Source organism: Salvelinus fontinalis, chromosome 33, assembly GCF_029448725.1.
Source record: "Salvelinus fontinalis isolate EN_2023a chromosome 33, ASM2944872v1, whole genome shotgun sequence".
Lineage (NCBI taxonomy): Eukaryota > Metazoa > Chordata > Actinopteri > Salmoniformes > Salmonidae > Salvelinus > Salvelinus fontinalis.
The window spans coordinates 45,159,522-45,182,632 of NC_074697.1; the positions used below are offsets into that span (position 1 = coordinate 45,159,522).

Consider the following 23,111-nt stretch of genomic DNA (forward strand, 5'->3'; position numbering starts at 1 on the left):
ATACACAATTATTGCCTGATGATCTTCTGAACTTCCCAATACCTTTCTGAGGGATTTCAGGCACTTCAAACCATACTTCCTTCAGAAATACTGTCAAAAGTACTGTCAGACTGATTTTTAATAGACTATCATAGCCCCAATTAAAAAAGCAAACATTGGCAGTTGATTACATCCCTTTTTTTTACATATTTAAAAAAAAATATGATTGAACCTTTATTTAACTAGGCAAGACAGTTAAGAACAAATTCTTATTTACAATGACGGCCTACCCCGGCCAGATGACGCTGGGCCAATTGTGTGCCGCCATATGGGACTCCTAATCACGGCCGGATGTGATGCAGCCTGGATTCAATCCAGGGACTGCAGTGATGCTTCTTGCACTGAGATGCAGTGCCTTAGACCGTTGTGCCACTTGGTGCCCCCACCATGGGGTCGCACATTTTTTTAAATATCAAAATAGGGTCACGAGCCAAATCAAGTTTGGGGACCCCTGCCTTAGTAGGAGTGCCCATAGAATTCTATGGGATTGACCTACTGAGTAAAGTACTTGTCATCATTTAATTTTAGCGAATCACACGACTGCGAGGCATGGGGAGGGTTAGGGGGAAGGTGTAGTGGGAGACTAAGCTAATGCCTATGCGCCGGGAGTTTCTCCCGGTCATTCTGTATTGGCTAAAGAAGGCCAACTTTAATCCATTGATCCACCAGACTCTTCCTGACTATTTGGGCGGAAGTGTCTGGAGACAAAATTAGATGTATTAGAACTGCAGCAGACTGGCTATGATGACATGCACCAGTCAGAAACAAGAGTTTGTAGAAACAATGATGCACACCCACGTAAGCTTCATCATCCACATGCTGACTGAGTTCAAAAGTACCCCAGAGGGACAAAGAGGGAATAGAGCTACACAGCACTAGAACATACCGTCCCCAACATGAGACACACACAGGCCTGCAGGAACTGGAAGCCAAAAATACCTCAGAAGAGGTTAAGCTAGCAGCAGGTCTTAAGGACAATCCCAACAGGGGACAGGAACGTCCCCACAGGAGTTGGCTGCATGACAAAATACAACCACAACAGAAGCCACAGAGACAGACAACACCATGCACCAGGACGGGTGGGCTAGGTCACTACCTGGAAGCGAAGGATGATGGTCCAGATGAGGCCAAGGGTGAGGCGGTGGTTGCCGTCGACGATGTCGTGAGAGCCAACGTTCTCCAGGTGGACCCTCTGCTCCTTGAGGAACTGCAGGGCCTTGTCCACGTTCTCCAGGCAGTGGATACGCATGCGACCCCGCGTGGGCCTCGGCTAGGGGAGGGAGGGATGGGGGAGGGAATGAGGGAGGGAGAGAAGGGTGAGAGGACAGCGAGGTAAGGAGTTAGAGGGAATGAGAGAGGGAACAAGAGTGGAATGGTGAGAGGAGTAATTGATTGGTCAAAGCAATCTGCAGGGGAAATATAGGCTTTGATCTCAATGCCTTTATATTAAAACAATATTATTCTCATTAAAAACACAATGGCGTGCAAATGCTGTTCCCATCCAATTGTCAAACCCCATTATGCTGACTACTATTCTCATACGATTACACATGACATATAGCTGCAGTGCTGACAACATTCATGAAACATTTAGACATGAATGAATAATATTTGGTACAAAAATAACTACAATGCAGAGCTCTTTGTTGAATAGTTTGCGCTTGTTCTCCTAGCATCTACTGACTGAAAGTTAGACTGAGGTTGGGAACCAGAGAATGGGTTGACCAACCAGCATCTCCCCAGACAGGACCTCCAGCAGCCTGGTGAGCATGTAGCCGTCCCGGAGGTCGTTGTAGAGGTCAGCGATTCGACAGGACACTCTTGCCAGGTGGGAGTTCACCCACTTAGTGAAGGTCTTCTTCTGGACAGCATCTCTCTCTTCTGCAGGAGAGATGAGATAAACACAGGGCTTACAGATGTAGGATCTTAATTTGAGCCAGTTTGCTACAGCAGGAAAATAAAATTGCAGCAAGCGGAAATGTGAATTATTATGTGGAATTTAATGGACATTTTTGTAGGAGTCTGACATTTTAAAGTTGAAATTACCAACTTTTTAAACCTGGAATACACTACAAGTTTGCATTTCCTGCTCTGCAGGAATATTCTCAGAAACAAAAGAGTGATCAAATGAAGATCCTACATTTGTAGTTCATCAGGATAGAGCTCTGATCAGTGATGTAGTTACTAAACCTCACATCTGAGTTATTTCCCCAGTCACTACTGGTCCACTCAGAGTCCGAGTCCAAGTCTGAGTCACCGCTGGTCCAGTCCGAGTCCTGGACTCAAGTACTATAGCACTGGCTCTGATATATCAACCACACCCCCTTGTCAGTAGCCCCCTGTATGATAGATCATGAATCAAGTCCTTCTACAACTTTGAACCTCCATCAGGTATACAGGGAAGTCTATAAAGCCTGTGTCTTTTGTGAGTGATGGAGCTGTGACTGAGACAGGTGAAGGTGCTCTTGTTCCTCTAGTCCAGTATAGTCTCTCTATCCACCCACCTGCCAAGGCCTTGATGCGGGAACACTCAAACAGCTTGGAGCTGGTGACCTCGGTTTCCCAGTGTCCGGAGCTGCCGGCCAGACGGGTGTTGTTGTTGTTGAGCTGGCGTTGGGCCTCCGCGTTGTCCAGGTCTGTGGAGGCATTGGCCATCGCGCCTGTTTCCCTGAGCAACCCTACAGACACACAGTGGGAGAGTTAGGTAGAGTACAGTACATTTAGGATGTGGATCACATGCACCCTTTGTCACCCCCATAGAAACAAATGATACTATACAAAGGTAAATACATCATCTCGAACACCATGCAGGAAATCTGAATCACAACAGCTGTGTTTAAGGGCAAAGTGCATGCATGTTTTGATAGAGCTCCAGTCCACACCAGATAGTTAGTAATCCAGGGAGGGCTATGAACAGCCATAGATATCTACGATTTCTGGAGCACAAATCACGCATTGAATCAAACCCATTTGCTAATGTTAATGTTCCTCATTCACGACTCATCCGTTTACTTATCAAAAACATTTGTGATTCTTATGAATCATTTATCATTCATTGCTAATTTGCATAACATACATTAAATAGAGGGAGTTTGGCACAGTCTTCTTCTCTGATCATGTCTTAGAAAAAATAACTTTATTGAAACAACTGGCTCATACTGCGTCTCTTTCACATCAAGTGAGATGAGATCAGAGCACTGCCGTCAGTACACAGCACAATGCATAAACCAGAGAGCGGCTGCCCTTATCCCCCATCCCTCTGGCTCTTTGTCATGTTACACTCATGTCAGTATGAAGATGGACATGTAAAAGTATAAGGGTGCAGGGAATCTGTGAGGGGAAAAATGGACTTTCTTTGCAATGGGAGACTGAGTGAGGTTGAACTCTTTCCTGTTACAACACCAGCTATTGTCCTCGAGGCACTTCACAAAGCGCAAAGCTTTAAAAGCAGTCAAGACGTGAAAGGCAGGAGTAAACACTAAATACATGCTCAGCACTCTTAAAGGTTGACATATTCTAGTCTGGCTGGAAATCACATTTTCAGTAAGTCTTGGGATCATGGCCGAGTGTGAATTATACAGTAACATACGGGGGTCTCTATTTATTTCACAGGACCTATTTTATGGGCCGAATATGACCTATAGCCGGGCACATTTTGGACTTCTAACCCCTTTTAAAACATTGTGTGAAAAGTCGTTAGAAGGTAAGGGGTTCTTCTACATAGCATTGGAAATCCTAGGACATGGTGTCTATAATACTGACTAGTTGGATATTTATTTCCCAGTCAGCAAACCATTTCTGTATGTACAGAATTCATATAAATACATTTTACCAGGTTTTTGCTTTGGCAGACCTTTTTTATGACATTCAGTTATATTATGCAACTCTTTATTTCATATAGTTTTGTGTTCTATTTGTAGCCCTGGTTGTCCTGAAAATATTATGGTAAAACAATTCATTGTGAGGCTGAACATAAGGGCTAGACACGCAGATAAATAAAACCGATAAATGAAACGCCAATGTCTCCTGGGATCTCAGGACTGATAGGGTTACGGTAAATATGGTAAACATGTACTAGCTTTTAAGGGGGCATGAACACAACCAGTAATGTTTCATCTGATTGTCAAACAAATCACTTCAGAAAGTAAGCTACCTGGGCATTTTCATCAACTGCAAAATAATTCCAGCATCCAAACAGCGTACTGTGTACTCACCATTTAATGAATGGAAAGAGACATCTGTTACAAAACACTTGACGATTGTCATTATCAGGCCTACACTCTTCTAGCCTGAATTAAAGACCCCAATGCAGTCTTTTAATTGTATTTTTCAAACCTCACAATATTTTTCATCATTTATTTCCCTGAGCCTCCTTGGGCCACTGAAATGCTCAGTCTGACTGTGTGGGTGTGGGCAAATTTGAATGTATTTGCATACTGCCCTGATTGGCTGATAGAATCATCTGGAGCCCACCCCTTACCCATTCAAAAACAACAACAAAAAAGGCACATGGTAATAAACCTGTCAGTTGGAGCTGGAGTTGGACCCTGAAAGTGACATACTTCCACAGGTGTGTTAGGCTACTTTGTTTAGTCATGAAAAAAAAGGCATACATCACACACCTTAATTTGCCATATCATTGTTGTACTGTTTTCAATAGGTCACCAAAAGACGCAGAAGATACAGAACCAGAACATCCTGTTTGCATGGTGGGCTCTGGTACAGTAATTCACAACACCTAACACCTCAATCTCTACACCAGAGAATAATTCCCAAGCAACAAGCCAGGTGCTCCAGTAGCGCTCTGTCTGTGACCTTCTCGCTTCCTTCTTCCTGTCAGAGAGAAGCAGAGGTCCTTTGAGGAGCTATAGAAACCATTGCAGAAATGTCACGAACTGCCCTTTATTTAAGATGTATGGAAATGAAGAATTATTTTAGGGATCTCTTGCTAAATAATCCAAGTAAACATATTTCTCTTCCTGAAAATCACCCTCAATCTTAAGTACACGATCAAATGAACACATCTTGACAATCGTCAAAGTGAAGCAGTTCGGTTTTGTTGTCAATAATTTCAACTCCAGGAATAGATACGAGAGTGACACCCTGACCCCAAGCTCTCTTCATTGTGTGAGGAGTTAGTGGCCAATACCCTATCGGCCTTCTATTCATTGCAGAATGCCATGATTATCTACAGGGCGACTATAGACCTCAGCAGAACACCGTAAATAATACTTAGTATACAGTTGAAAATGTGTGCAAGTCCGCTAGTGGGCTGAACCTAGTTGATAATGTTGCAAGTTCGTTAGCGAGAGCTCAAGAAAAACAGAGGGAGAGGGAACAACCTTTCATTTTCATATTTACCACTGTAGCAGGACAAAACTGCATTTTAAAAACTGCTTTCCCACCTGTAATTCGCACACTGGCTGAGGGTCATGATCCATTGGAGTGTAATTATCTCTCTCTTTTCTCCCTCTCTCTCTCTCCCTCTCTCTCTCTCTCTCTCTATATATATATATACTGTATATATGTATATATCTCGCAAGTGTTGTTGTACACAGCCATTCACAACCATCTAATACATCAAGAAATAAAAGTTGAGTCAGAAAACAAATTCAACAAATATTGGACAACTAAGCAGCCATATGAGACATACAACAGAAAATGTCAAAAAAGCCTCACAGACATTTACATGTCACCAGAGGGACCTCCACTATCAGCTTCTATAGAAGTATGAGCCCAACATACAGACATTCTGAAAAATATGAACGCAACACACCAATCAGGAGAGTATTCTCAATTCCAGAAACGAGGTCATCAATAAATAAAAAATATAATATTTCAGGAAACAATTGGGAATGTACAGTAAATACATATCATAGTGAGCTCATACTGTGGTAGGCAGGTAGCCTCGTGGTTAGAGCGTTGGACTAGTAACCGAAAGGTTGCAAGATTGAATCCCTGAGCTGACAAGGTCAAAATCTGTTGTTCTGCCCCTGAACAAGGCAGTTAACCCACTAATCCTAGGCTGTAGTTGAAAATAAGAATTTGTTATTAACTGACTTGCCTAGTTAAATAAAGGTAACATTTAAATACTGGGCTCATACTTACACATCTTTCTACATGATCTTAATCTGTATCAGATCGGGTCAAAGTATCGATGCAATGCTCAGTGAAATTCATATTTAGAGAAAGATACTGTAACAATCACACCACCGATGTGTGTGTGTGTGTGTGTGTGTGTGTGCGTGCGTGCGTGCGTGCGTGCGTGCACACCCACCTATGTGTGGGTGTGCGGGAGACGCAGAGGAGGGTGTGGTGAAGCATGAGTCTAATGTGTCACAGGTCAACGCGTTCCAGTTGGTTGTCTCATTCCCCAGCAGAATGTCCCCTGGATACCCAGAATGCCTCCTACAGCAGCTCCAAAGACTGCACCCGGAGGCGTCAGCAGTACATCTCCATCATGACCGCTCAAGAAGCTGGTGTGTCCTACAATCACATACTACCAGATACTACTAGCCTCTTGAGCCACGAAACGGGTGGTACTGTGCGTCACATACTTACTGAACAACATCACCTTTATACAGAAAGACCCCACATGTCACAAAAATGAACACACAACCCACTTCCTTTTCAAGGGACCGCACGCACATTATAATTCCAAGGTCATGTACAGTATAGTGAAGGATGTCACAATGACAGAAGGCCACCATACAGCCACAATGGTCGCCAATGCATTAAGGCTCCATCCAAACTGTCAACACTGTCATATATGTCAAACGTACTGGCCTGTGCTGTTGTCAGCTCTAGGTCGCCCCGGCAGGCCTTTCCTAGACCCACCACCTGGGGTCCCTCTAATAAGACAGTATTTTAGCTTAAGGATCCCACTGACTGACATGATGTGGTTCTTCCTGGTAAACAAACACAGCTGCCAGTGTCTCAGCGTACCAGAGGCCCGTCTCACATATCCAAGACGCTCTGCACTGAAACAACAACACTGTTGCTCTCCAGCAATAATCCAGCCCACATATGCTTCTGCTGCTACGGGGACAATTCACTGACAATTCACTGACGAATCTCATCTATCCGGGGTGCCTGACTGTTTCTACCGTCAACAACAGCAGCCTACATGGCCTACATCTAGCTGGGTAGCAGCTAGCGTGGTGATCAGGCTAGCCCTCAACAGAGAATCCAATGACGATCAGACTAAAATGAAGCAAAAACAGATTCTGGCAAACAAGGGACGACACAGGGTCCCATACATGTCCATGACACCTCCAAAAGAGACACGACAAGGCAACATGCCTAAGCCCTTTGATCCCTCTGGTGCTGGGAGAAGGTCAGAGACAGTGGACTGCACCTTTGACAACACAACCACCATGGTGTAACCATTGAAGTTTAGTAAACACTGAGTCCTTACTGTTTCTTGCTACACCTTGTGCATAGTACAGGGCGGGAGAAGTCATGCTGTGGCCACAATTCAGACCACAAGAGTTTGAACATACATTTAGGATTCTCTTTATGGGTCAGTCTTGCCCTGATCATTTTCTGTGTCGCTGTGTTCTGCTGCTTCTGTTCTTTACAGACCGCCTCATCCCTTTATAGCTCAAATCAATTGTAGATACTGCAATACCCTGTAGTGACATAGGCACAATTCAGATAGGCCATCTTTGTTTTCGCCAGTTTGTTTCTGGCTCTTGTTCAGCATTCTCCTCCAAAGCACTCAACATTATTATTGCTCTTTGGCTACACCGTGTCACCCGGCTACAACTATAAATCTCCAGCCGGCATGGAGTAAGACTCAGGCTGTATCTCCCCACCCATCCCCTTTTCCCACTGCCCCAAACATGCTTCTGGAAAGGAGGGCTCTGGTACAGTAATAAACAACACCTAACACCACCTCAATCTCCTCACCAGAGAATTCCCAGGCAACAAGCCAGGTGCTCCAGTAGCGCTCTGTCTGTGACCTTCTCACTTCCTACTTCCTGTCAGAGAGAAGCAGAGGTCCTTTGAGGAGCTATGAAAACCATTGCAGAAATGTCACGAACTGCCCTTTATTTAAGATGTTTGTAAATGCAGAATTATTTTATGGATCTCTTTCGGCTGCATTAAATCTGATTGGGTTTATTCTATCCTGAGTAGCCCCTCTTTGCAAAAATATGTCGTTGGTCTTGATTACATTTGCGTCCCCTTTGCAAACATTGATACTGTAAAAGATACAGAACATTTAAAAACCTAAATGTATCATAGTAGTGCTGCTAAATATTGTGAACATTTTCTCTTCCTGAAAATCCGCCTCCAGTACACGATCAAATGAACACATCTTGACAATCATCAAAGTGAAGCAGTTCGGTTTTGTTGTCAATAATTTCAGCTCCAGGAATAGATACGAGAGTGACACCCTGACCCCAAGCTCTCTTCGCTGTGTGAGGAGTTAGTGGGCTAAAGAAACTAAGCCACTATGGGAAGGAGAGGATAGAAGAGGAGAAGAGAGGGAGAAGTTCCTGTGAGGATAGACAGATGCCACACCACATTACACGCCACAGAATTGAGGACCTTTAATTCTGTCCCCCTCAGGCTGGGGACTGGTCTTCCTGGTTCCCCCTGCTTTTTCATTCAGTTTGTCATCAATCTTTTAGACAGATTTGTGTATCAGAGGACATTTTTTACTTTGACCTTTACTTTCCACATAATATTGCGGTCAATTGTCGTACATTTGAGAAAACGGGGAGTATTGGCTATATGGCTAGGTCCTTTTCTGAAGGCACACTTCTGTAGTATCAGTAGAGACCCAGGTCTTTTATTGTGTTTAAATGTAAAGACAATAGGTCATCTACTGTGTTCAAGGGACAGAAGACCCAGAACACACAAAAAACAAACACCAGTTCCCGTAAGCCCTTTATCTGAAACAACTTCACTTTAGCTTATCAGATGTTATACTGCATCACATTTCCAGAAGTAGGCCAATTGGCTATATCGATGGCGTGTATCACTGTTCACCACAGGGAAATGTAGCCTTCCAGTAGTGTCCGTTTGGATGGCTAGCAGAGGCCCACTACAACAGTAGGCCTTGTTAAACGATTATTTTCAGTCATGCAACATTGGCCTATAAGACTGGATGTCAAAATATGCTAATGTTAAACCATAAATTCTCATTGGCATTCAGAATAAATTAGTTCTTGATATCCTTTTTGCCTTTGCACACAAACTTTGCTGAAGTGTCTGAATTTGACATTTTTGCGTCCCATGACAGATCCGTACAATGGACAGCCGGTAGTAGCGTGACGTCACAGCACGCCACTGACTGTGTTGCAACTGATCGCTCTAGTCATGTCACAATTTAAACAGCTGTGTGTGACCAACTGTAACAACACTGACATCCGTAGAACAGGCTACGCCCAGCTCTACGGTCGACAAAAAATATATATAGTTCAGTGAACAGAATTTAGGCATGATCCACACAAACGCTCTGCACATTAGATAAATATTTCTCATTTCAAAGCTGCATGATTAGGCTATCATTAATAATTGTGCCTGGTGGTGGTTATCCATGGTGATGATGAGGTGGGCTACTACAGTGTCGACGCAATTGTCTGTGCATGCCTATGTGTAAGAAGGCAGGGCAAACGAGAATATCAATGACAGATATTTTGTTATGGAATATGCGTGGAAAGGTAAAAATGTTGTCGGGCTGCTTAATAACTCCCTATTGTGCTATCGCTTTTAACCTTAAAATGATACATGCGATGTGCATCCCTACCAACACCGTCTCTTTGGTCCAATCCGCACGCAGGCTATGATCACCGTCCCCTGCACCATCCCATAAAGTGCATGGTGCGTTTCTTTGGATTAACACTTTTTTTTAATCAAGAAAGTGGCTACATTAAGATTACATAGTCTATGCTATAATTGTCATATGGCTAATCTGCTGCTGGATCAAATAGCTTTTACATTTTAACTACTTTTAATGTAGTTGCGGTCCAATAACGTAGTGTAGGCTCCATATGGCTATAGACTACTATATGTACAAGCATGTTATTTAGTGCTCTCTTGGGCTACTTCTTTCAAGAATAAGGCTTCATTGTGAGATTCAATGAATTCTCTAAAAGTGTCATGCAAATCTGATACACTTATGTGCGTTTAATGATCAGGAACATGCGCGGACCAATACTAAATAATTCAACATTGTATAAGGCCTATCCTAACCGGTCCACATTTGCTATTCAAAGCCCATGCACAAATAGTAGCCTAACTAGTATGTATGGCAAACTGCGATCTAAACAAAAGCATATGCCTAATATCCAAAAAAATCTAATGAAACAGCATAAAATACGGCCCTATAGAATCACTGCAGTAGCCTTAGCCAATGCAGGCCGGTGTTGCTGCATCTCCCACGAAAACAGGCACCTCGAATTGTTCATGCTCAATTACATTGGAAATGTTATTTTTATATACATATAGACATGCAGCATATGCTACAACGACCTTACCTTAACCCCAATTCCAGGTATGGGTTTGTTTTTCACCGATATAGACGTAAAATCAGTCGATGAGGTGCCTGTATCAATGAACCAGTGGACAAATTATGAACAGAGCCTCGCGACGCCGTGTTTCTTCGCTGGCATAGTAGTCAAGTAGCCTATACAAATATATATACAACGGACTGTGGGATCAGTATAAAGATCTGGCTAATAAAGCCATTTAATGCGATAATACATGTAAATTCCCTGCTGTGGCTAGTGGGACCACGAGACTGCCATGAAAGGTGTCTTGCAACCAGGCAAAGATGCTTGATCAAATAATCAAAGCCGGTGGGCTCCGATATCCTGTCCACTTGATATCCTACGCGCTCGCACTCCCTCTCCCGCCACTCGTGATACTGCTAGAGAGATTTCGGCATTAGTGCGGCGAAGGAACTCACCTCCGTATAGCGAGAGAGAAAGAGAGAGAGAAGTATTATCTACTTCACTTGCTTTGGCAATGTTAACACATGTTTCCCATGTCAATAAAATTAGAAATTTTAATTGAATTGAGAGAGAGACAGAAAGGGGGGGACTTTACCCGTTATAAATGGTGCCAAGGGTGCCTTCCATTCCCCGTGGACATATTTCATTTGAGAACATGTAGTTTGCAACTATTGGAAGGTAGTTTATGTCATACCGGGATTTTTTGTTGTTGTAATTGTTGAATTTAATTTTTTATTATTACTTTATTTTTATTTAACCAATATTTAACTAGGCAAGTCAGTTAAGAACAAATCATTATTTACAATGCGCTGGGCCAATTGTGTGCAGCCCTATAGGACTCCCAATCACGGCCGGATGTGATACCACCTGGATTCGAACCAGGGACTGTAGTGACGCCTCTTGCACGAGATGCAGTGCCACTGCGCCACTCCGGAAGTGGAATTGTTGGCAAGTAGGCATATTATTAAAAGTGAATTCACATAAACAAATTGTATTACTGGTATACAAACGAAAAATAAACAGTAAACTACAGAGCGGGAAGTAGGAGGGCTAAGGGTGCTGCAGCACCCCATGAAAATCTGAATTAAAAAACGATATATATTTTTTTTAAAGCACACCCACCTATGGATACATCTATGGATAACTAAATAAAAGATTTGTACCTGAAGTGACATTAAAATGAATCTACTTCAACCTACAGTAATTGTTCTCTCCTCATCTATTAATAACATGAATGTCACCTAATGAAGAGCCTTTCGTACAGGGAGCATCTTATGGAATGCATCTATTAAGGAAAAGTGGGCCTATGTTATGTAACAGAGGTGGTTCTCTGAACCGTCGCTTCCCCCAGCAACTGTATCGCCATGAGTCTGACGAGGGAAGACTATGTGAACCACATTCACAACCTTGCCAGAGACCTGAAGATGTGTGATAGTGAAAAGGACATCAGTGTGCTGCTAACAGTTTAGCTTTCTCCACTGTTCCTGTCCCCATATCAGACTCAAACTAGTGATCCTCTGCTTCCCAACACACATGAGCTAAACAAAAGGTACCAATTGGATAGCTTCATCGGCGACATCTCATGCTAGATGTGGAGTGAGTTACGGCACGTTCTTAACTCCGTTACAATAGCACCTCCCCAAACTAATTCCTGCAGGATTTAGGTTAGTGGGCTACCACATTCTTGTAGCTCACAATGTGGAACACAGGAGGCAGTTCGAATCCCTGTCAGTCACATTGGTGCCTTAACCGGATGGATGTCGCGAGGTGGGGTTGGCTGAAGTGCAATGAAGGTGATTTGGCAAGAGGTAACTAGGACTAGGCTTGCAATTTTATCTCCTTATCATGACACAAGGCGAGACCCAAATACAGACACAGGAGGCAGATGGTTGGAGTCTTACAATGTTTATTAATCCAAAAAGGAGTAGGCAAGAGAATTGTCGTGGACAGGCAAAAGGTCAAATCCAGATCAGAGTCCAGGAGGTACAGAGTGGCAGATAAAGTCCAGAAACAGGCAAGGGTCAAAACCAGGAGGACTAGAAAAAGGAGAAATGCAAAAAGCAGGAGAACGGAAAACCGCTTGTTGTCTTGGAAACATACAAGACAAACTGGCACAGAGAGACAGGAAACACAGGAATAAATACACTGGGGAAAATAAGCGACACCTGGAGGGGGTGGAGACAATCACAGGGACAGGTGAAACAGATCAGGGCATGACACTTGACATATTTTTGGGAAATGCCAACCTTTCAGAACTTTGGATCTCCAGACAGAGAACGAAAACAGAATACATGACTTGAAATTCTCTAAAAGGAATATATCTTGCCATGAAAATCAACCGTGCGCTATGGTTGATCTGGATAGATCAACTGACAATAAAGTTTTGAAATTCACACAAAAAGCAGGACTCCTGCACAATGTAGCCCTGTTGTGACTGTGTGCGTTTTCCTTTAATTGATGGGGCTGGGAGGTTCTTTTGCGGAAGTGAGCATTTTTTGTTTATCTGAAAGGGGCGTTCCCCAAAGTGTCCAAGAGGTTCATTCTGCATGTGTGCTTTCGGATATTGTTGCACACGATCAACGAAGCAAGAAATTGTAACATTCTTCTGTGACCAGTGATATTTTCTCAATCTGTTATTATGTCAGAATCGATCAAGAATGTTGCAATATTTGGGGCCACGGGAATGACCGGACTGGTGACCTTACCACTGGCTGTTGCAGCGGGTAGGCAACGTTTCTAAATGACATCATTTACAAATGATTGTAGGAGATGATTGATGATATGAGTGATATGATATGATTAGGTTAATGATATGATACACAATCCCTCATATAACATTTGCTGTGTAGACTGGTCCAAAGGTGATCGGAGTGTTTTGCAATGTTTCTAAACTAGCAGACATCTGTTATTAACATATGCTATGCTAGTGTAATTGGAAGTATCAACGGTCAGCTGAGCTATTTGCGACAGCCTTCCAATGGGAAAAAACAGGTCTTCTATATTGTGCTGTTATTTTATATTCTATTCCAATCTGAACTATGCTATTAATTACATAGTTTCAAATTAATATAAACATTTATATAAAATGCACACTCAATCACATGTGACAAACGTGCTAAAATAAGCAGATATAATTTGGCTTATTTGATTCCCAAGCGTTTTCGTTTCCTTGCTCTGAGATCACGAGACAAAGGTGTTGAGTCATGCAAGTCGTTATAGGGTTCTGCTGACACATGATTGTGATGAGTGCATAGCAGATACGTGATAAAGTCCGCTGTCTGCTTATCGTGCTTATCCAGAACACTGGATAACATCAATTCGATCCATGGCCGTGCTCTAGAATTGAGATCGATTCGTCAAAAATGAACCAGTTGCCTGCATTACATATTCCACTCATCTTCAGATTCCCATCAGACTCAAATTCTTCTGGATCAGTGGTAGATGATAAGATAAGATGAGTCAATAAATTCACAAATCTTCTTTGTTCATCATTGTCCACAGGTTACAATGTGACAGTGCTGGTGAGGGACCCTGCCAGGCTGCCTGCAGAACACAAAGCCTGCAGGGTGGTGGTGGGAGATGTCCTCAATAAGGAGGATGTGAAGAAGACCATAGAGGGTCAGGATGTTGTTATCATCATTCTAGGCACCAGGAGTGACCTCAGTAAGTTTAGGCAATCTTTCATTAGTAAGTTATAGGAATGTTAAGTTAGTAAAAACATATGTGCAGTTGTGTGAATAAAACCAAGTTAGAACAGATATGTTATAGCAGTTGGGTTAAATGCAGAAGACACATTTCAGTTGAAGGCATTTAGTTGTACAACTGACTAGGTATCCCCCTTTCCCTTTATACTGAAATCAATCTTGAAGTGAAAATCAAAATGTGTTCAGGAGTCTCATTAAAACATGTTTTCTGCTCTGAGGTAAAAATATGTTTTGTAATAATATTCAGGGTGAGTTGCAGTAACTAACTGCACTAGTGGTTGCTTAGGCCAGGATAATGGTCAGTATGTTCATGTTTAAGTTGTAATCCACAGGTCCCACAACAATGATGTCAGAAGGAACCAGAAACATCCTAGACGCCATGAAGGCTCGGGGGATCCGCAAAGTAGTTGGCTGCATGTCGGGTACAGAGGAATCTTGGACAGTCAGGGTTACAGAATCTTTCCAACTTCCAATAAACCACCATAAAGAAACCATATCCTTATATCGTCCCCCTCTCTGCTTCACAGCCTTCCTTCTATGGGACCGGTCTAAAGTGCCACCCAGGCTCCTGCCGGTCACGGAGGACCATGATAGGATGTACATGGTGTTGAAGGAGTCAGGGCTGGATTTTGTGGCTGTCATGCCCCCTCACATCGACGGTTAGTCATTGCCCTTCCTCATTTCCTGAATCAGTAGAAATGTAATACTGTACTACCATTACTGTAAGTGATTCCAGTAATGACATGATAGGCCTATCATCCTTCCTCACACTCTAACCCACTGGGCACAGATTCAACATCTATTCCACATTGGTTCAATGTAATTTAATTGAAATTATGTGGGAAAAATGTTGATTCAAAGTGTGTGCCCAGTGGGTGGATGGATGGATTAGTGTTATTCAACTGATATTAAAATAAATAGTCGCACACTCAATACATTTTTTTTATAGTTTACAGTTTACTCGCCATTGGTCAGCACCTGTATATTAAATATGTTCTCTGGGGTTGCTCCAGCTCATGCTTTTAATTCAACTGATATTAAACATGATAAACATATTGAGTAAACATTTTCTGAATAATATAAATGCACTGCTATTCCCAACAGATAACTTCCCTTTGACTGAGAAGTACACAGTGACAGAGAACATGCTGAAAGGTCGCGTCATTTCCAAATATGACCTGGGACACTTCTTCGTCAAGTGCTTGTCCATCTCTGACTGGGACAGGAAGACCGTTGGGGTTTGCGGGGAGTACAGTTAACCCGAACAAGACAGAGCCCTCCTCCTTCCCTGTTTCCATGAAGCAGTTACCACAGCTGGCCTATCAGACACCGTAACTTAGATGTTATTTCTACAGGCCAATCTTTCTTGCGTGAAAGAAATGGCAGCTTTGGCTTTTGCTAATGTTTTGTAATTATTTTCATTATCTTGACAATGGATATTATAATGTAGGAAAAACATAATATGTTAATCATCTTTGTAATTGTGTGTGGGTCTCAGACTTTGTGCAGACCTATATCATTCAAAAAAAATAAAAAATTCCTAACAGCAATTTAATGTTGAATGTACAGTATGAGTGCAAAGTGAGTCAGCAAGTAGGCCTATGTGCTATTGATAGCCTAGGCCTACTTGTAGCCTGATCGTGTGCTGTGCAAACAAATGTAGACTACAAATGTATATATTCCTAAGAATCATATCATATGTCATCATTTTATAGCTTGCTTTTGAAATAAAGGGTTGCCAGTCTTTGTGTCACTCTCTCTCTAGAAAACCATGTCAACAATGTTTATCAGAGGTATTTGCTGGCACTATGTTGCTATTGAGGGTGAACAGCTGAAATGGAGCTTGAACCAATAACTGTGGTTATAGGTGAACTAGCACCTGACCTGTGCCATGAAGGTCTCAAAGTCTTCTTGGCAGAGGCAGTAGTACACTCACATACAGAGTCACTATTTCCGATATCTAGAAGTGTCGCGTACACAACCCATTCTGTGAACACTTCAAACAAAAGCTTAGAGACTGCTGGGACTATCCCACCACTGTCAACACCATAGACGACATTTCCTTTATCTACTGGAATTCTGACTAGTTTGAATTTCTAATTTGGCGATTGAGACAAACATTTGAGAAGCGTTCTGCTTGAATATAGAGACAAACAGGTAGGCATGCAATGACTTGCGTAGCCTAATATCACAGTATCATGGGTATGCAAAGCATTCAGTAACTTGTTGAGCGAAGTACCTCGTGACTGTCCATAGCTGGCTTTGTCAAAATAGGCCAGCCTACTGTAAACCCAAAGAAAGTTGCTTGCTTATCATAAACTCATGTTTTTTTTAAACTTGTAATACAGGACATATTTTAATTTAGTATTATTTGAGAAATGTTATCCGATTCACATGCATTAGTAATTTGCCTTAAATATGTATTTTTTGTTCTTATGTAGGCTACCCTAGTGATGTAACGCACTCATGTAACTCGCCGCTTGTCACTATTTCCAGCACGCAGGGAAAAGACTACAGTATGAAGATAAGCTAAAACTGTTCCTCCAATAGAAATCGTTGATCACACTTGGGGTGCGTTGGTAAATTAATTCTGGCTATCTACTCCGATTTCAGCGCATGCTTATCTGAATTCATCAGTTATTCTGCGCTCTGGCACACTCAGACAAGAGTGCACTGATAGCCAAAGTCAATTTAGGAAAGACCCAAAGATTGACAACGCTCTGAATTTAAGAACGACCTGATTAGACTGCAACACTGGAGGAAATTTACGAACGCACCCTTGTAGATAAATGCATGACGACGTTGGCTAGCAAAACTCATGCGTAGAAACACGTTATCGGGTCTAACGGTCGTCTCGCGACAAATCACAGGCAAAAATTGTTTTGACGAAAATTAAAACGTTTCAGTTTGTCACGAGGTTGGAGTAATAATATGTTCAACTACTTAAGATATTGGTTCGAATCTAGCGCGTGCTTTTAGATTTCGAGAAAATTAAGAACTAATGAAGAATTGTTCACTTCTCTCCTTGACTTGGTTGTGGCGAGAGTCAAACCTCTCACTTCGCCTTTTCCTCTGGTGAAACTTAAATCTCGGGCGGGAACAAGTTCACGTTTTAGTTTGCCGGTTGGCGAGCTAGGCAAACAAATATATTTGGAGCTAACAGCATTCTTTACATTTGTATATTGAAAAGATACCTGGAGCCAGAAGAACGGTTGCGCACGACAGGTTTGTTGTTTTGTCAAATTTCGACAAAGTAACGTTAGGAAGTGGAGAGAAAGCTATTAGCTAGCTAAGTTACCTAGCTAACCAACGTTAGCTACTGTACTAACGTTAGTTATCTAGGCATTTATTTACTAGCCAATTATCACCGGGACATAGCTATATTACTAGCTAAGTATTATCCCACAACTGCAGTCAACTCACCATGAAACGTGATGTGATCTTTAAAGATTCTTATCATGTTTTGTGTTCTCCCTCTAGCTAACAGTAACTTCGTTTGGTCGAGGAGGATGATGATATCCAAGGGACAGAAGCGCAAACTCCATGATGATGTCGTGGGGGGCATGCGTAGCGCCACTTGGGAGAGCCAGCGGCAATCAGTGCTGGTCATCTCCCTCGACAAGTACCACCGCGGGAAGGCACTGGTGGAGCCTAGTTTGCGCCGCTCCGTGTTGATAACCAACACCCTTCGGCAGATACACATAGAAAACAAGCCTCCATCTGGGTTAGTTAACCTGTCAGGACCTGTGCCACCCATGGTCCCATCTAACCCCTGCACCCACCGGGAGTCTGGTCTGGGTGTTGTAAACAATGTCGAGGACATGGAAGAGGTCTGGATGTCCTCAGAGAGTGACTTCTCCCTGTCAGCTGCTGTCTCCTCCATCCTGAAAGAACTAGACTTGGCCGTTGATGGAGGGCCAGGGCCTCAGGCACCTCAGAGGACACCTTTCATGTCCATTGAGAACCTACCTGGAGACCTGGGGTTCAAACAGGCCCCCACATGGCACTGGAGTTCTGAGTGGCGCCCTGAGGGTTCTAGAACCTCAGAGGGGGTGGCATTTGGTAGTGTGGAGGAGGTCATGCATTCCAGCTACCTGCAGGATGTGAAACTGGATGAACTTTTCCATGACATTGACACATCTGTGTTTGACAGGGAGATGGGGGTTCGAGCACTCTCTGCTGCAGCCAGTGACGAGCTGCTTAAGTACTTACCCTCTCTGTCCTCCGTTCCGTCCACTTCGCCCTCTCCCTTCTCCCTCAACCAGAGCTTCAGGGACCTGAATGAGCTGGAGCACATCATGGAAATACTGGTAGAGTCTTGATCACCAGAACGTTGAGGAAATTATTACATTATAAAGAGAACAAGACGTTGAAATGTAGTGTTTACTCTGTCCAATTGATCACATGGATTAATGACTGAAATGCGCTGTTTTTATACAAAAGAAGAAAAGGCTGAATGAGAGACTAGCATACGTTTTCTATTAGTGGTGTTTTAAATGTTACATGTACATGTAATATCCCTTATGCCTAGCTATAAGAAATCCCTTTCATTGGTCTCACTCTAGTAAGTAAGTCACAGGTTAATTTTGAACACATTCTCACATCCTTCAATATCACAAAAGTACATCTGAACTACAATAATACTGCATTGTATTTGTTAGTATGTTCTTTAGTAGTAGTCTACTTTGCCTAACCAGTATGCATAATTAGGCTACACATTGAGCTGTGCCACTAACTTACAGCTAGCTTCAGCCATTAGGAAATACAAATATTACCTTAACACGAGTTACTGGCTGTGAAATGTCATGGTGCTTACCAGTAGTTCAATATCCGGTTATAACAGCTGGAGATAATATAGAGGAATTCCTCAATTTGGTTCTGTTGTGTGTGCAATGATGTCTAAGGGGGAAAATTGTGTTTGCTTACAGTAACTTGGTTGTTGTAATATTCCAAACGGATGTGGCAGTTTCATCATTAAGAATTTCATTATGAAAGAAAATGTCTAACCAGTGTCAGAAATGGTTCAAATGATGAGTTATTTATAGAAACATCATAGTTAAATGTTCAGCTAAATATGTAATCTTTATGTTACACAATTGGTTTGTTTTATATTCTTGTTTATATAGTGTATTTTTGGCTTAATGCCCTGAAAAAGGAAATTATGCTGACATTTTACAATAAAAGACATGTAAGTGCACTGTCTAATTAATGCCCGTTGACGTAGCATAAATTCTGAAATTAAATAATTAAATGGGTTTGTGCCAATCTTTTCGAACAGTTACACTTGTCTAAACTGTGCGACAGTAGAATCACACCTCTTCGGTGGGGATCCTGCTGCAGAACACTAGCAAGCAGCCAGAGAAAAATACTCAGTGTACGGTGTTGACCCCTAGTGGACATAAGTGTCAGAACAATGCAAGTGCAGCTGGATCATGTGCTGTTGAATTGTTAAAGTGCATGTGAAAAGTTTAATAAGTTTGTAGCAACTGATAATGTATTAACTAACTGCCAATAATGTAATCGCTGCTAATGTAATAACTTTTGTATTTATAATGTAATAAATATACTGAACGCATAACGTGATAGCGTTTTTGCGCGTAATGTAATCATTATTACATTATGCATTGATTGCAGACATTAAAACCAATAGATAGCGATAGCGCTGACGACATCTAAGTATTCCTATGGAAAACTCCTGGTGGCTCATAAAGACGAAAGAATTTGAATTTCAAGCGTGCCATATTGGTGAATGGGCCCAGAGAAAGCAGGAGACGGAATCTCATTGGGTAATGAATTGAACGTTTAACGCCTCACCCAGCAGACGCTACCAATCTCGTTCACGTTGTTATGCAGCGTCACACGGTTGCTAAAATAATCATCACACAATCTCTTCTCAATGTCAGGGTATGAGTCGAGAAACGGCTATTTTCCTCGACAGTACTTAATGTCACGACTCCAAAGCTATATAGTATTACATATAGCAAGTTAAATAGCTCATATCATGGAAACTATTAGTAATATTGTACATCTTGTTGACGAAATTCATGCTAATGTTTACTTTTTGAGCTTGCGCCCAATTGACTCCCATTCACCCATTGAAGGAGGAGCGCTTATTGTCCCATAATAATAGTCCAGCATCGTGGCCCAGTGCCTTAGTATGGGCAACGTTTTCCATCTCCTCAAAGTATATCTGCCCTTGCGAATGTCAGACTCCACTCTGTGAGGCTCATCAATCTGCAGGTTGAACATGGTGAGACTAGACTCCTAAATTGATAGTGTAGTTTGTTTAAGCGATTTCACAGCTAAATAGCTACTTTACATGATGATATTGTCTTTGGTATTATTGTGTGTAGCCAGCCCATAGAGCAAGCATTGCATTGTGAACTTTGTAGTCGACTTGAGCTGCAACAGATTTCCACAACGATGTTCCATATTGCTACCAACCTTATTATAATGCCATAATGAAACATTTGTTCACAATTTTTTTAAATCACATATGTGTAATTTAACACTGTAAATTAAAGGAATTAGTGGTTTTGGGTGAACTTTTTCTTTAATGTATATGGTATATGGGTACAAGCTTCCTCATAGCCTGCCGGCCAGTGATTGGGCTGTGTTAGCACGTGGTCTTGTGTTACGGAGAATGTATACTGAACAAAAACAAACGCAACATGCAACAATTTCAAAGATTTTACTAAGTTACAGTTCATATAAGGAAATCAGTCAATTTAAATCAATTCATTAGGCCCTAATCTATTGATTCCACATGACTGAGAATACAGATATGCATATGTTGGTCAGAGATACCCAGTGGTGGAAAAAGTACCCAATTGTCATACTTGAGTAAAAGTATAGATACCTTAATAGAAAGTTACTCAAGTGAAAATGAAAGTCAGACAGTAAAATATATCTCTAGTAAAAGTCTAAAAGTATTTGGTTTTAAACATACTTAAGTATCAAAAGTAAAAGTATAAATCATTTGAAATTCCTTATATTAAGCAAAGCAGAGCGCACCATTTTCTTGTTTTTAAAATGTATGGACATTATTTACAAAATATGCATTTGTGTTTAGTGAGTCCACCAGGCCAGAGGCAGTACGGATGACCATGTGTTTAACCATTTTCCTGTCCTGCTAAGCATTCAAAATGTAACGAGTACTTTTGGTTGTCAGGGAAAATGTATGGAGTAAAAAGTACAGTATTTTCTTTAGGAATGTAGTGAAGTAAAAGTAGTCAAAAATATATAAATAGTAAAGTACAGTTACCCAAACTTCACATTTTAGTGTCCTTTTATTGTCCCCATCACAAGGTGCACTTGTGTAATGATCATGCTGTTTAATCAGCCTCTTGTTATGCCACACCTGTCAGGTTGATGGATTATTTTGGCAAAGGAGACATGCTCACTAACATGTATGGCTGTTGCTGCTTTGTGTTATGTATTGTTGTCTCTACCTTTTTGCTGTTGTCTGTGCCCAACAATGTTCGTATTATGTTTGTGCTGTATCATGTTGTGCTGCTACCGTGTTGTCGTGATGTGTTGCTACCATGCTGTGTTGTCATGTTTCTGCCATGCTGTTGTTGCCTTTGGTCTCTTTTTATGTAGTGTTGTGGTGTAATTCCTGCCCACGTCCCCGCAGGAGGCCTTTTTGCCTCTTGGTAGGCGGTCATTGTAAATAAGAATTTGTTCTTAACTGAGTTGCCTAGTTAAATAAAGGTGAATTATTTTAAAAGCAAACAAATTTGTTCACAAAATTTGACAGAAATACACTTTTTGTGCAAATGGAACATTTCTGGGATCTTTTATTTCAGCTCACGAAACATGGGACCAACACGTTACATGTTACATTTATATTTTTGTTCAGTGTAGTAGTCAGAATGGATCACTGTTTTATTAAATATCTCCATTCATCGCTGCAACTATCGTACAGACTCGGGAGAGGCGAAGGTCAAGAGCCGTACATCCTCCCAAACACGACCCAACCAAGCCGCACTGCACTTAACCCGGAAGCCAGCCGCACAAATGTGTGGCTGGCGACAGTGTCAGCATGCACTGCGCCCGGCCCGCCACAGAAGTCGCTAGTGCGTGATGCTGGCCAAACCCTCCCCTAACCTGGACGACGCTGGGCCAATTGTACGCCGCCCCATGGGTCTCCCGGTCGACTTCGACAGAGCCTGGACTCGAACCCAGAATCTCTAGTGGCACAGCTAGTGCGTTAGACCACTGCGCCACTCGGGATGCCCAAAATCACTTTTTTTTAAATGAAATGCATATTAAGAAACACTGCATTTGCATCCATTGCCACAACAGACTTGCACTTCCATTCTGACCTTGCAGTGTCCAGTGTCGTCTGTAAAGAAAAAAACAACTGGTCAATTTGAAGAGACAGCTTTCAGTCATGCGATTAGACAAATTGTAATTATCACAAAAATATTAAACAGCAGTTTCACTCCTTATCCCAGGATTGACCAGGCTTTACAGAGATGGAGATGGGACCAGACTCATGTTAGACACTCACTCCTCTCAATCACCCTTAACCCATCGGTCCACAGCCAAAATCAGTATTTTCCCCCCACTACGTTCAATGATCTGCTTTACAGTCCTCGTATGAGCCTCACATATGGAAGTCTTACCTTTCAGCTCAACCAGTACAAGAAACATTTTAATACAAAATTGCCTTCATGGCTCTATTTTACATACAGTGCATTCGGAAAGTTTTCAGACCCCTTGACTACTCCCACATTTTCTTACGTTACAGCCTTATTCTAAAATAAGGCTGTCCCGAAGCCACTCCACTCCCACTTGTCCCGAAGCCACTCCTGCGTTGTCTTGGCTGTGTGCTTAGGGTCATTGTCCTGTTGGAAGGTGAACCTTTGCCCCAGTCTGAGGTGCTGACCGCTCTGGAGCA

The 23,111-nt window shown here is 42.1% G+C and overlaps 3 protein-coding genes across 9 annotated transcripts in view; 2 read left to right on the plus strand and 1 right to left on the minus strand.

The window, feature by feature from the left end:
* LOC129832363 (spectrin beta chain, non-erythrocytic 4-like) overlaps nucleotides 1-10,931 on the minus strand; it is a 63,459-nt gene extending 52,528 nt beyond the window's left edge. For 3 of the 6 annotated variants that reach the window (XM_055896380.1, XM_055896376.1, XM_055896377.1), the window contains exons 1-4: nucleotides 10,527-10,928; nucleotides 2,544-2,717; nucleotides 1,769-1,920; nucleotides 1,136-1,309 (exon numbers count right to left, since the gene is read on the minus strand). In XM_055896380.1, the coding sequence (XP_055752355.1) occupies nucleotides 1,136-1,309; nucleotides 1,769-1,920; nucleotides 2,544-2,694 (477 nt within the window). In that variant the 5' untranslated portion in view covers nucleotides 2,695-2,717; nucleotides 10,527-10,928. Of the gene's footprint in view, nucleotides 1-1,135; nucleotides 1,310-1,768; nucleotides 1,921-2,543; nucleotides 2,718-10,526 lie in introns of all 6 variants that reach the window. The other 3 variants (XM_055896378.1, XM_055896375.1, XR_008755916.1) reach the window with 2 other exon arrangements.
* Nucleotides 10,932-13,002: 2,071 nt separating this feature from the next.
* On the plus strand, nucleotides 13,003-15,950 carry LOC129832364 (flavin reductase (NADPH)-like). 2 transcript variants are annotated; one of them, XM_055896382.1, is made up of 5 exons: nucleotides 13,003-13,225; nucleotides 14,004-14,120; nucleotides 14,539-14,628; nucleotides 14,734-14,865; nucleotides 15,311-15,950. In XM_055896382.1, the coding sequence occupies exons 1-5, from the start codon at nucleotides 13,141-13,143 to the stop codon at nucleotides 15,463-15,465; spliced, it is 579 nt and encodes a 192-aa protein (XP_055752357.1). In that variant the 5' UTR covers nucleotides 13,003-13,140; the 3' UTR covers nucleotides 15,466-15,950. The 2 variants fall into 2 exon arrangements, with proteins under 2 accessions (XP_055752357.1, XP_055752356.1); XM_055896381.1 differs by having other exon boundaries at nucleotides 13,004-13,225; nucleotides 14,004-14,165.
* Nucleotides 15,951-17,009: 1,059 nt separating this feature from the next.
* Nucleotides 17,010-20,672, plus strand: LOC129832367 (cell division cycle-associated protein 4-like). Its single transcript, XM_055896385.1, has 2 exons — nucleotides 17,010-17,431; nucleotides 17,687-20,672. Exon 2 carries the CDS (start codon nucleotides 17,716-17,718, stop codon nucleotides 18,526-18,528), a length of 813 nt encoding a protein of 270 aa, XP_055752360.1. The 5' UTR covers nucleotides 17,010-17,431; nucleotides 17,687-17,715; the 3' UTR covers nucleotides 18,529-20,672.
* The last annotated feature ends 2,439 nt before the right edge of the window (nucleotides 20,673-23,111 follow it).

Coding starts and splice junctions, on each gene's coding strand:
- LOC129832364 (XM_055896381.1), top strand. CDS start 13,141: ATGTCAGAATCGATCAAGAATGTTGCAATATTTGGGGCCACGGGAATG. Junction 13,226..14,003: donor ACCACTGGCTGTTGCAGCGG/GTAGGCAACGTT, acceptor CATTGTCCACAG/GTTACAATGTGACAGTGCTG. Junction 14,866..15,310: donor CATGCCCCCTCACATCGACG/GTTAGTCATTGC, acceptor TATTCCCAACAG/ATAACTTCCCTTTGACTGAG.
- LOC129832367 (XM_055896385.1), top strand. CDS start 17,716: ATGATGATATCCAAGGGACAGAAGCGCAAACTCCATGATGATGTCGTG.